General features: G+C 44.2%; 1 protein-coding gene across 4 annotated transcripts in view; it reads left to right on the top strand.

The window, feature by feature from the left end:
- PolQ (DNA polymerase theta) overlaps nt 1–12,739 on the top strand; it is a 241,147-nt gene that overhangs the window by 132,995 nt on the left and 95,413 nt on the right. For all 4 annotated transcript variants that reach the window (XM_070522614.1, XM_070522613.1, XM_065438973.1 and 1 more), the window contains one exon: nt 4,541–4,787. In XM_070522614.1, coding sequence (XP_070378715.1) covers nt 4,541–4,787 — 247 coding nt within the window. The remainder of the gene's footprint in view (nt 1–4,540; nt 4,788–12,739) is intronic.

Below are 12,739 nucleotides of genomic sequence, written 5' to 3'. Positions count from 1 at the left end.
TTATAACTTCTTGTCCATAGAGCACCATGTATTTAGAACCTCAATATAATGAAGTGCATTTATACACGATTTCAACATTAGGAAATTTCACTGCCACCGCTGAAGGAATACCAAGAAAATAAATAGAAACATCCACAAAGCAGTATCGTGTTCCATATAAAATCCAAGTGCGATAAGATCCCATCGTGCCCCACATGCTATATGCTTTGGGTGTGAGTGAAAGCTTGTGAGGGTGAGCCCAGAAGGATGGTTGCGATATCTTCCAATGATGAACGATATCGGATGAGCGATATCTTCCCGTGCGGGCAAGGGGAATGTGGAAAGGGGAGCTTGCTCGCAGTCGCACGATCAAGCACGTGCAAGGAGGAGGAAGCAGGTTGCTGTGCATCACCTTTTTCAGCGCGACCATGGCTTTGCATGGCTACCAACACCGCTGAGCGCATACGCAGCCTGGGCGCCTTGTTTTAGAGGTAATCTGCCATGTATGCAAAAAGTGGGCCTGTCAAGGTTGTGCGTCTAGTACTTCATGTTACATAAGCTCTAGTTTTGGAGACATGTCGAAGTGAGATGCAGACGAAGCATTCGCTCCCCACTGTCAGGGCTTTTCATGATAGCGTCGTCCCACGTAAAGTGACTCTATTGGCCGCAGGAGCGGAATGGATGCGAAAGCATGCTTCGCTTTGTACCGTTGACAAAATACTGTCGACACGGCATGAAACCATATCTTTTGTCACCGACTGTCTTGTTCAATAAAGTAAATTTTTTTCCCATTCAAGTTTGCTTTTTCCGATTGCCCGCTAGCTAGAAAAATTTTGTGGCTTCCTCAGTGCAAGAAAAATTCGTCAGCGACTTTACTTATTTGCATAAAAGCTTGAATTTCCATATAACAATATTTTGATATAGTGAAGCCAATTGCCAAGTTTACCGACTTTATTTATCGAGGTTTAACTGAATATACATACACTTCTAGGCTCTCCCATCCCCTCTCCACCTATAGCATGTGACCGGCTTCCGACACTTCAAACCTGTACCCTTTCTTCCACTTTGATGCTTGTAACGCTAATGCATTAAAAGAAGGGCAAGGGGGGTGCCTTTACCCACAAAGATGGAAAGATTTCCTTCAATGCTGTTATCCAGGTATTTCATGTAAAAAATGCAAATTCAACTATTTTTTTTACAATGTCAACAGTAGGGCCAGCAATATAGGAAATTTATATACAGACTTTTTGCTTAGTGTTGTGGTTCAGTATAGATAGTAGTTCAATTTTGTGGTGGCCGAGGAGGGGGGGGGGGGTGCATTTTGCATTTGCCTTTCACATATCTTGATGCATCGCATTTCATCGCAATTTCGTGATGTGCAGACATTGCACGCGACCTCGACTGCTCGACTGCGGCAACTGTGTGACACTGACAGTTTAAGTGGCATTCTGTAAATTGAGCTCGATGCTTCGTACATACGTGCGAGTTTAACTCATTCTGTCCACTAAGTGCACAGACTAACTTAATAGACATGCTGGCTGTGGTTTGTGGCTGATTGCTTGCAGACCTGCACGCCCCTTCTGTGGCCCTCTCTATCCTGTGTGCATAATCTTGGGCAGGATCACTGATGTGCCACCTAATGAGCAACAAACTTCTTGTGGCAGTTCACACTCCACGCAAGCGAGTGGCCAATTTTTGTCACGGCGACACTGCCTTGGCTGTTGGACCATATCAGTGCTGTTTCGCCGGGCACTGGCAGCCAAAGTTGCAGTTTGGTTGTCGAGAAACCACATAGCCAATGACAACGAAAATGCGGAGGTCAACTTGAATGGGGCCATTTCTCTGCATTGGGTGCACGGACCATCTACAACAAATTGAGTTACATCAGGCAAGATACCATGCAGAACCCCAAGCTTCAACCGTCCGAAAAATCAGTTGACTGCATAATGGCTTCATCTTTCACTTGTCTTGGCTATGAGCCATGTCAGTGGCAATGTCACTTGCTCATTGAAACCGAAACTGTCCATTGCATGTTTAATAGCTTTATACCTTTGCTCCAGATAATCTGAAATTTACGAATACTGCAGTTGGATCCGAAGCGAATACTGAATTGTGTGACATTCGATCAAATATTTATAAACATTGAATACAGTAGACTTCTCTTTATTTGAATTTGGTTAATTTGATTTTTCGGTTAATTCAATTCTCATTGAAGGTCCCGGCCAGTGCCCATGCATTTCTATGTGCATGGAGCTTTATTGTAATTTCTGGCTTTCTATATTGGACACATGGAGAACGTGCATGTTTGATTCGGGGGCATGTTGAAATCGGGCAAATACTGCCAAATGCATGGGCATTGTGTTATGGCATTTCTTTCTGCCCACTGGATAATTAGGTCAATTTCATCGCTCCCGTGGGGGTGAAATTAATGGAAATCGATTGTACTTGCCCAAGCGTAACCAATTTGACTGATTGTGGCTTGTTTACAGTGACACAGTTATCGTGTGCTTTTCAATTACGGCACTAGAAATGATTGGTGGGCTCAATCAGCTTGTGATACCATGTAACCAGCACCCAGGGTTTCGACGACATATTCTGTCTCACGTGTAAAGTGACCTGTCATGAGGGTGCAGTAGCTCTGGCGCGCGCTGTGCTGCCGTGCTGCTGTGTGCGAGGGTTCAGTCCCAGCTGCAGTGGCTGCATACTGACAAGGGCAAAGGGCAAAAATGCCTGTGTATAATGCATTGGGTGCACACTAAAGAATCCCCAGATGATGAAAATTGATTCAGAGTCTCTTGCTACGGCGTGCCTCATAATCAAATTGTGGTTTTGGCACGTAAAACCACAGAATATATTTTTGCATCTAAAGCCATTATGCCACAATTCACTACGGATCTTTTTCAAAATATGGACGACAATGCTCAGACTGACTCAATATTCATTGACTTCTCTAAAGCATTTGATCGCGTGGCTCACTGTCGCCTCATTTCTAAACTCTCATGCTTAAACCTTGACGAACTAACAATTTCTTGGATAAGAAACTTTTTGTCTTTTGGAAAGCAGTTCACTGTCATTGACCAGTACTCTTCCCCTTTCAGTAACGTAACATCAGGCGTACCTCAGGGAAGTGTCCTTGGACCCTTACTCTTCCTGATTTTCATCAGTGACTTGCCATTTAACATTACATCCAGTGTTCGATTATTCACAGATGACTGCGTTATCTACCGTCAAATCCGCTCCCCCGCTGATCATATTGCTCTTCAACGTGACCTTCAATATGTCACTAACTGGTGTTTGGATTGGCAAATGACCCTAAACACTAACAAATGCAATCTGATGACATTTACTCACAAAAAGTCCTACTCCATTTTCAGTTACTCACTTGGCAATAGTATCGTCGCTCGCATACCTTCATACAAGTACCTTGGAATTCTTCTAACACCTAGCCTTCCATGGTCATCCCACATTGAGAAAATAACGGCTAAAGCATCACGCACTCTCGGATATTTAAAACGTAACCTTCGCAGTGCTCCTTCCCTCACAAGAAAGATAGCCTACCAAACATTAGTGCAACCGCAGCTCGAATTCGCAGCTTCTATATGGTCACCTCATCAGGCATATCTAATCCATCTTCTCTAGTCGATCCAAAACCGTGCTGCACATTTCATTGCCAGAGATTATAGCCCATTTTCGAGCGTAACTAACATCAAGATGTCGTTGTCGCTTTCATCTTTGGAATCGCGCAAGAATATAGCATTACTTTGTCTTCTGCACAAAATCATGCATAATGTACGCCCATCTACTTTACCACTCGTTCGTCCCTCCCGCGCATCTAGATGCCTGCATAATCATCTCAGTTTCCAACGCATCTTCGGTCACACCAATGCATTTAACTGCTCAGCTTTGCCACGTACGATTGCACTGTGGAATGGTCTTCCTGATAACCTCGCTGACATTAATGACCCATTAACCTTCATACAAAAAATCACTGCATATTTGGCTAGTAATTAGCTAAAAACAAGTATCTGTTCAGTTTTGTTACTTTTAACTTCATTGTTATTTATTTATGTAAGCATTTGTTCTAAGGTTGTTTGCTTTACTGTATACTGAAAAGCTAACACCTGTTTGTTTACCTTCCTTGCTTTTTATCTTTGTTTATTTCGCGTTCTTTGTTTATTATGTGATTCTCGTTTTGTTCATATTTATGTAACAAAAACTATGTTTTTGCTTCGCAATTGTTATCTGTACTGCCCCCCTCACGCAATACTCCTTCTGGAGCCTGTGAGGTATATGAAATAAAAATGTACTCGGTGAGTTTTAAATTAGTCACATTAGGAGGTGGTGAAATTTGTTGTATGTTGCTCCCGCAAATTTGAGAACTATAAGAGGAACTGAGTAACTAAACTTTTCTTTAGTAACAGTGGCATGCCATCAACAAACAAAGTGAAGGAAAACATGGGGGTATTTGCTGTTTTGGGTGCAGTGCTGTTTCAGGACGTTCAACCCCACTTTATTGTGAAGCATTTAGTGAAGCCCTATGGTGTATTGGTCCTTCCCCCAGGCATGGTGTGCGTGCTGTGCCAGCGACTGGGATGGCGCCACCTGCAACTGCTGGTGTCCGAGTTCCAGGCGCGTCTGCACTTTGGGGTCCAGCCCGAGCTGTGCCCGTTGCTGGCCCTGCCCAGCCTCGATGGCCCGCTGGCACGCGTCGTCTTCGATGCGGGCTTTGCCGATCCCGCTGCCCTCGCCCAGGTGGCGCCCCAGGAGCTTGACATCACGTTGCGTAACGCGGGACCTTTCCAGGGCAGGTGGGTGGCCGCAGGGCATGCCTTGTACAAAAGCAGACGCTCACGCTTACAACATTCAGAATGCACTCGTGCATTGTGGGTTTATTTACAGCAGAACCTCATTCATACCGTTTGGAAAAAAATGCGAGGAAAAACGTACTAACCGGCAAAAGTTACGATCCAAAGTGACTTAAAAGTTTCGCTTACTAACCAGTAATGGACATCTACAACGCAAAGTGTTGCGCGAATCGTTGCAGCACGAGACACCGACGTGCCCCGAGCTGGTGGAGCCCAAGTGGCCCGAGCTGTGTCTGGTCGTTTCCCGAGTGTCTTAAAACGGCATCTCAAAACCGAAACTAAATGAAGCAGGTGGCCAGTGGCGGAATAGGATGTGTTTGGTCTATTGCTTGTTAAAACGCGTCCAGCACTCTCCCAACGGCACTACGCCGCATGCATTGTGAAACAGATAGGTGAAGATGCTTATTGCAGTAGGTTTTGTGGCAACAGCTGTGAATGCGACGTATGACAACCCTGGAGGAGATGTGCAGGTATGGGAAGAGTGCATGCCAGCATTTTAACACGACACGGGCGAGCAAGTGCTGCGAGGAAGCTGTCGTCGTGGGTGTCTACTGCTCTAGATTGCATGTGCTCGGCACCTTTTCTTGTTCACACGGTAGAATAGCAGCTTGGGCTTGTTGGTTTTCCATCCTGCTGTTAACAGCGCAAAATGTAGACAAGAGACGTGACAAGAAGACACCACAAGCGCTGACTTTCAACAACGTTTATTTTGAAAGAAACACGGCTGCTTATAACCATTGCCCACACGTGTCGCAGTCCCGTGATCACACATCATGTGAAACACGCACTTTTTCTTTTTCGCACTCAAGATAGTGGTTGCACATGCAAAAGCTCAAGTTCTTTTTTTGTCAGTAACAAGGATGGCGTGCTAATGCATTGGTCACGAAGTCTGGTAATTTCGGCTGCCTCAATTATCTCCCGGACCACCTGGTCGCTGTGTTTCGTCAGCACTTCGCAGCGTCTGAATTCTGCGGCGCAACCTTTTGAGGGGCAATCCCTGACATGGATGCCTAGATTCCTGTTAGCCTGCTCGACGCTAAGTTTGTGTTTCTTTAGTCTTTCATTTGTGCATCTCGAAGTTTGCCCTATATACCTTTTTCCACATTTCAAAGGTATTGAATACATCACGGCTTCTGTGCACTCCACAAAATGATTCTGGTTATTTATCGTGCACCTTTGCTGGTTTATCAGCTCTTCAGCATTGTCGCGTCGGCAGAGGCTTTTTAATTTTTTCTGGGCAGTAAGCAGTACATTAACTCCAGCTTTGCGCCTGATCTTTTTGAAATGGTGAGATAAGTTGTGCATGTATGGCAGGGCCACGGTCCTTCGCTTTTCTTTCATTTTTGGCTTCTCGCCACCTGGCTCACCATGGACACGCTCGAGTTTTAGGTTCATGCTCATTTTTTCTGCAACGGACACAAGAAGGTGCGACGGGTAACCAGCCCTAGTAAGCCGGTCAACCTGCTGATGAAAACTTTGTTCCATTGCGTGGATGCACGATTTTTTGAGCGCATTTGTTAGACAAAGGTTTGCAATTGCTCTCTTCAACAGTTTTGAATGCGCTGATTCGAATGGCAGTGGCGCCTTGTCACCACGGCCATTCCCAGAGTCTGCCAGAGTCTGAAAGTGCCAAGTGGTTCAGGGCCCCTTTAAAGGGCTCATTGCTAATAAAAAAATGAGGCAGTTACCTGCCCAGCAGCATTGCCAAGATTGCTGTGATTGCACATAGTACTGGTTTATAACGAATTTCGCGAAACTGAAATTTTATTGCCCTTGACCTTTCATCCAGCAATGCCCAATTTATTTTACAATTGAGAAAAGATATTGAACTTGGTGGTTTAGTATTTGGCTTTTGCCCTTATATTAAGAAACTACACTGGGAAACGTTATTGCACTGCTGCATTTTTCAAAATTTGTATGTCGCAAATTCGCGACACTGTGCATTTGGTCCATCTTTGGCTAATGCTGAACATTTATTCAGGCAGGCATGTACCTAAATAATGTCTGGTCTTAGGAAACGCTTTTTATCTTGGAGAACACATAAATTTGGTCTTACTGGTCTCAAGTGCTGATGAACGTTGAAGAAGGAGCTGTTGTGTTTATTGAGGCCAGAGATGGGCATTGCACTTGGAGCACATGAAAACCATCTCTTCTGTTTACCCTTTTAGTGAAGCAGTTTGCTGAAGAGAAACGAGATGGCGCTTTTGGCGGCACATTGCATGTTTCTTGAGCGAACATGCACGAATATGAAACCATAACCTCTTCTGCCCTGCTTCTGTGCAGTCAGCTGTAGGAAATGCTACTAGATCTTTGCTAAAGCTCTGTGCTCCATTCATACTGCAAAATATGGAACAATGGAATGAAGACATGTGCAGTACTTGGCTGCAAAAATTGCGACTTCCATATTAAAGGGGCCCTGAACCACTTTTTATTGAAGTGGAAAAAGGCATATGATGTGAAAATAGGCTATTTCAGAAATAATTTGCCACAAAAAGTACTTCAATGTATGCAGCAGAAGCAGAGTTATTGGCAATCAAACACGGCCTCTATCGTGCCCCCGTTCCTTCTTCAATAACTTGCACTGCAAACACTACGGCACAGTGGGGTGTGCCCACAATGCTCCGCTTTCTACTAAATGTCACTGTGACGCACAGCTGAACTTTCATTTTGGCTGTTAATGCAGATGGCACAACTTCCGCCTTTGGTGCCTACGACCCGCTCAACATTAGCTAAACACGGTTGTCCTCAGCGAGCTGCAGTATCTACGGCTTGTAGCCGACCGCAGCTTGATGTCAGCTATTGGCCAATAGCAGCCATCTAAGGGAATGACGAAATAAAGCGTCCAGGAGAGAGTGAGGAGAGGGCCTTCTGTTTAAAAGAGAGCATTTGAGAGGAAGGTGACTTTGCGATCCGCTTGCGAGCTCTGCGCATCGCGTACGACAGTGAAACTTGACTGAGCTGTTCACAGCAGCGCATGCTATCCGCAGACTATGTTATTTCACAAAGCCCAAGGATTGGTTCAGGGCCCCTTTAAGGAATGGAATTAATCTGTGCGTCCAAGTTCACGGACCGCTGCTACGTAAGGACTGCCTGTGTTGCCAGCTCTTTGCAATGTGCGGCTACCGTCCAGGATTTAAAATATTCACTCATCCGCCAGTGCTGTAGCGCTAGCCTCCAAGAAAAGGACTTCAACCCCCAGAGTGGCTGCACATGTGAGTACCGCTCGTTATATGGTGACAAAGGGAGTAGTGCTGCTTCTTAGTATATAGCAAGTTTCTCACACGTTATCTACACAGATCTGCCCCAGCTCACATGCAAACTTTCGCTAACTTTATCGCCAACTTATCGGTAAAAAGTGAACGGGTGCATACTTGAACCAATGCGCCGAAGCATGGGTGACGGTGCCTGAACCGACAGCATACGAATGTTCGAAGCTGAAAGTTTCATGATGGTTCATAGAGTAATCGAGCTACTAGAAATAATGCATTTTTGCTACAAGCTATAACAAAGTGCAGATCTATGTTCCAGGCCTTGTGCCCAGCAAGAACAAATCTGTCGCAACTGAGCCCACCCCCGAACGATTAGGCAGAAAATAAACAATCAAATAGTGACCGCCCGGGGTACTTTACCGAGTCAGAAACTTGAACCAATGCACCGCAGATGCGGGGGCACAGCTTTGCCAACTTGTTTGGCGCAGAAAAAACAAGCGGCACATTGTGCCTGCTGGCCACTTTTTTGAGGTTCTGTGAAACCTTATGCATGTAAGGCATCACCTCAGGTTTGGTCTTCACGTGTTCATGTGCAGCCTTTATTCGTCAGGGACCAAATTTCTTGAGGAGGGTTTCAGCGACTGCTACAAGGACTGAGCAAGGGAAGCCTGCGGCCAAAGCCTGCGAACCTGATTGTCAAAGCTAAAACGCATTTCGTCAGGACTTTTCAAGCACCAATTACATGCAGAGCGGTGCAATTGCTCTTTTCACGGTTTTTGAATGAGACGATTCATAGGGCAAAAGCTCTTTCTTTGCACGTGGGAAATACACCCAACAGGTATGTCCTTTAGTTATCCTCAGCCTGAGGTCTAAAAAACTTATGTCGCCATTTTGTGGCAGTTCATGGGTAAAAGCCAGGCCTTTCCTATGGTCGTTAAAAGTACTTAAGACCTGTCGTACAGAATCTTCAAAAGAAATGTCATTACGAGCTTATAAAAAGATCAAAAAATCGTCAACATATCTAAAAACTTTTAAAACCGGGCCTCCAATAAAATGTCAATCCAAAAGGCGATCTACATGAGCTAAAAAGATGTCGCACAAGATAGGTACAACACAAGACCCTATACAAATGCCATTGCGCTGCAGAAAAGGCTGCCTGTCAAAAAGGATAAAAGTGACACTTAGATAAAATTCTAAAAGCTTTAAAAAAATCGAGACATTCCTGCTGTGGACTGAAAAGTGAGTTCGCCTGAATTTTCGACAGTCTCCTTCACAGCAATTAAAAGTTCAGGTTGAGGGACGGAATAAAATAAATCCTCCACATCCACAGAGAAAGCATAACCGACACGGCAGTTATTCTGGAGAAAGTTTGTAACTTCTTGGGATTTTGTTGTCAGGAAGGGATCGTTCACCTTTATAGACTTAAGCTGACAGAGTAGAAAGCGGCTGACACATTGCTGCCAGGTTCCGTTCTCACTAATAGTAGTGTGTTCGTCCTTTTTAGCGCTACCATCAGTTTTAAAGAATGCATCACCAGCTAGCCCAGCACCAAGTTTTATTGTAACTACTGCATGCTGCATGCTCATCCTGATGCCTGAAGTTTTAACTGGCTTCATGAGACCCCTCCTCTGCCACTCTGCTTTGGTGTATTACCGTTCTCCTGTTATACAGTCTACTTCCATTATTTTGACACTGACAGGACCAACGAAATTGGTCAAATTATCAGGGGGGTCGAATTAAACAAGACAGAAGGAACTAGTGTTGTGCGAATGCCAAATGGTAGATTTCAAATTAAATATTGAATTAAATAAAAAGAAAGCCATATATCGAATTGAATATTGAATATCAAAGTTTTGCACAAACTATTACGCTTCCAAATTTTGGGCAAAAAACACGATGCTGCACATGCTCAGGAGGCAAATCACATTACTTAACAAGAATATTGTTAGCTATAAGTAACTTAGGTACCCATGAATTGAGATACATAATATGCTCTACTCATGCTAAAGGGAAGTTCAAACTAGTATGCCAGCACTGATAACTCAGTTCGTATACAAAGGTCTGGAAAAGATTTTTTTTTGCGGTGGAAGGTCTGTTAAATAGGATTAAGTGCTCTTTTCCCTCTGAAGCTGCAGAAATGGCAAAGTTGTCTTAAATACCAACGGGGGTTTCCAGTTTAATAGTGGACCATACTGTGCTTAATGGCAACCTTCTATTGCTTAGAAAGTATTCCATTCCAGTTTCCTTTCAGAAAACAGGAGTGTTTTCCCATCTTTATGGCAGGTGGTTTATGTGGGTTATCATCAACTCACTATAAGACCAGTCTGCGCAACAGACAAAAGCAGGGAATGCGCATCACGGCACTCAGCACTGCTTCGTGTGGTCATCTGCACCACACACAGACTTCAGTCGGCGCCAGCAATAAAAGGTCAAATCAGGAGGTCCAGGTTCACCCGCAGCCTTCAGCTGAGATCGAATTAACCAAAATATCTAATTAACAGGAGTCAAATTATTGGAAGTATATATACAACATGCTGCTCAAATGGAAAAACCTGAAATATTCAACTGGAATTTTCACCCTCTCACTCTCAGGTAGATCCTTGCCACTGCACCCTATCACATTTCTCCGTGCAAGATAATTTTGTTCATTACATGTTTTCAGTTGCTAAGAATCAAGCGTTTCGAGCAACTGCAGTTTTCATCTCCCTGGTCCTCTTAATGATATGATGTAGTGCAATGGTACAATCACAACGAAGAGACGCAGAGAACGCGTCACAGGTGATTATTGGAGACATTGTGTCTTGAAATATGTGTGCATATTCGTTGTACTCTTCATTGCTAAGGCTTCTGTCATCACTGTCTCCTTCCTGTCAAAGACATGTTCTCAGTGGACTTTATCCATCAAAAGGATACATTCATTATATAAAATGAGTTCACCACTTTGAAATTAAATTAAATTATGGGGTTTTACATGTGAAAACCATGATCTGATTATGAAGCACATCGTAGTGGGAGACTCTAGAGATTTGGACCATCTGGGTTTCTTTGGCATGCACCTAAATCTAAGTACATGGTTGTTTTCGCGTTTTGCCCCCATCGAAATGCGGATGCCGTGGTTGGGCTTCTATCCCGTGACCTGGTGCTTAGCAGCCCAACACCATAGCCAATATACAGCCGTGGCGAGTTTCACCACCTTGTAATTCGTTGAAGCCCTTCTCTAAGCCATGCACTCACGCTCAAAATTAAAGCATGCGATCATCATACACAGCCATACCCTGAATGTTGCATTGCAGCAGAAGCTGTGAAATTGGGAATTCAGAGCGCCACCAGTGTCACAACAACAGGTGTCAACAATCTGTCTGCTCACACTAATTTCACCAGTGCTGTCGAATCAGGTTCCTATTCCACTCGGTTACTTATTACATGGTGCTTTCCCACTTACTCGCGGAAGTACGAAAAAAGGCGCAACATAGCGACACTCCAGCCATTTCATGGCTAATCGACATTCCATAGGGCCTACAGTAGTAAGAATAAATGTTGAATTGCAAGAGAACAAAAAACAATTTTACTGTACAACCATTCTCATATCGTTATCAGTAGAAAACTGCAGAAAAACGCAAAATCGCACATGCTTGACTACAGCACAGTTTTCTCTGTGTGCGTGCACTTCTCATTCAGATTATTGCCTCCAAATGGCAATCAAAAATTTTAAATGTAGGCGCCATCTATGGACAACACACAAGGACTAAAACTAGCCTGTAATTTCTGTACATTAATGTGGAGGCGTGAATTATTCAGTATGTTGCGAATTCGCAACACTGGGCATGTGGAAATAGGCTTGTGCGAGGCTTAACCCATCAGCGATAGTCAGGAAAGGGCTCAATGCTCCTCCACTCCACAGTGCACTATGGACACTATATTAAGGTTTGTTGACTTGTCAATACAGTGCAGAGCTAGCTTCGAAGTCAGATCACCAACATAAACCAGTTCAAAAACCAAGGTATACTGCAGTTTGACAGTACAACAGCTCTCGATGAGGAACTCATGATAACATAGACGTTTTTTCTTTCTTTCTTTCTTTATTATTATTATATCACTTTTTTTGTGCTGCCCCATGCAATGCAGAGTGCGCTGACCGTACGGCTACCGCTCTAGGTGTCATACTCCACAAATCCAGGGAAAACACGGGGAAGGCGGGAGATGGGAATTGAAGACGATGAGCAAAACCAGAATAAGGTAAGAGCAGGAGCCAACATTTCGAAAAGTGGACTTGTCTTCTTGAAGGCGACATACGCTTTCCTCGCCACAGTATATATAGGTGCCGTTCTTCTAAAGGGGCGAGGGCGTAACGCGGGTGGGTGTTGCAACTAGCGAAAGTGTGTTAGTGGCGAGGGGGTCGAACTGAGTATAAAAAAGTGCTGTGCACAAGGCCAGGGACACGGCCATCTGTCCATCGCATGTCAACGCCCGTGTGACAGCTGGCGTGTCAACAGCGTGCACAGCAGCCCTGTTTTACCTGTTTCGCTGGTGGTCGTGGGCTATCATATCCCTGAAAGAGATAACACAAGGAGTGGCAGAAACCAGTGTTCGTGCAAAAAGAAAAAAAAAAGAACGAAACATATGCTGAAACAATACAACTAAATCAAAGGGAAAAAAACAAAGAAGAAGAAAAGAAAGAAAAAAAAG

Source organism: Dermacentor albipictus, chromosome 7 (assembly GCF_038994185.2).
Source record: "Dermacentor albipictus isolate Rhodes 1998 colony chromosome 7, USDA_Dalb.pri_finalv2, whole genome shotgun sequence".
Lineage (NCBI taxonomy): Eukaryota > Metazoa > Arthropoda > Arachnida > Ixodida > Ixodidae > Dermacentor > Dermacentor albipictus.
The sequence above is the reverse complement of the archived record's forward strand: the minus strand, read 5'-3'. Positions and strand labels throughout refer to the sequence as shown.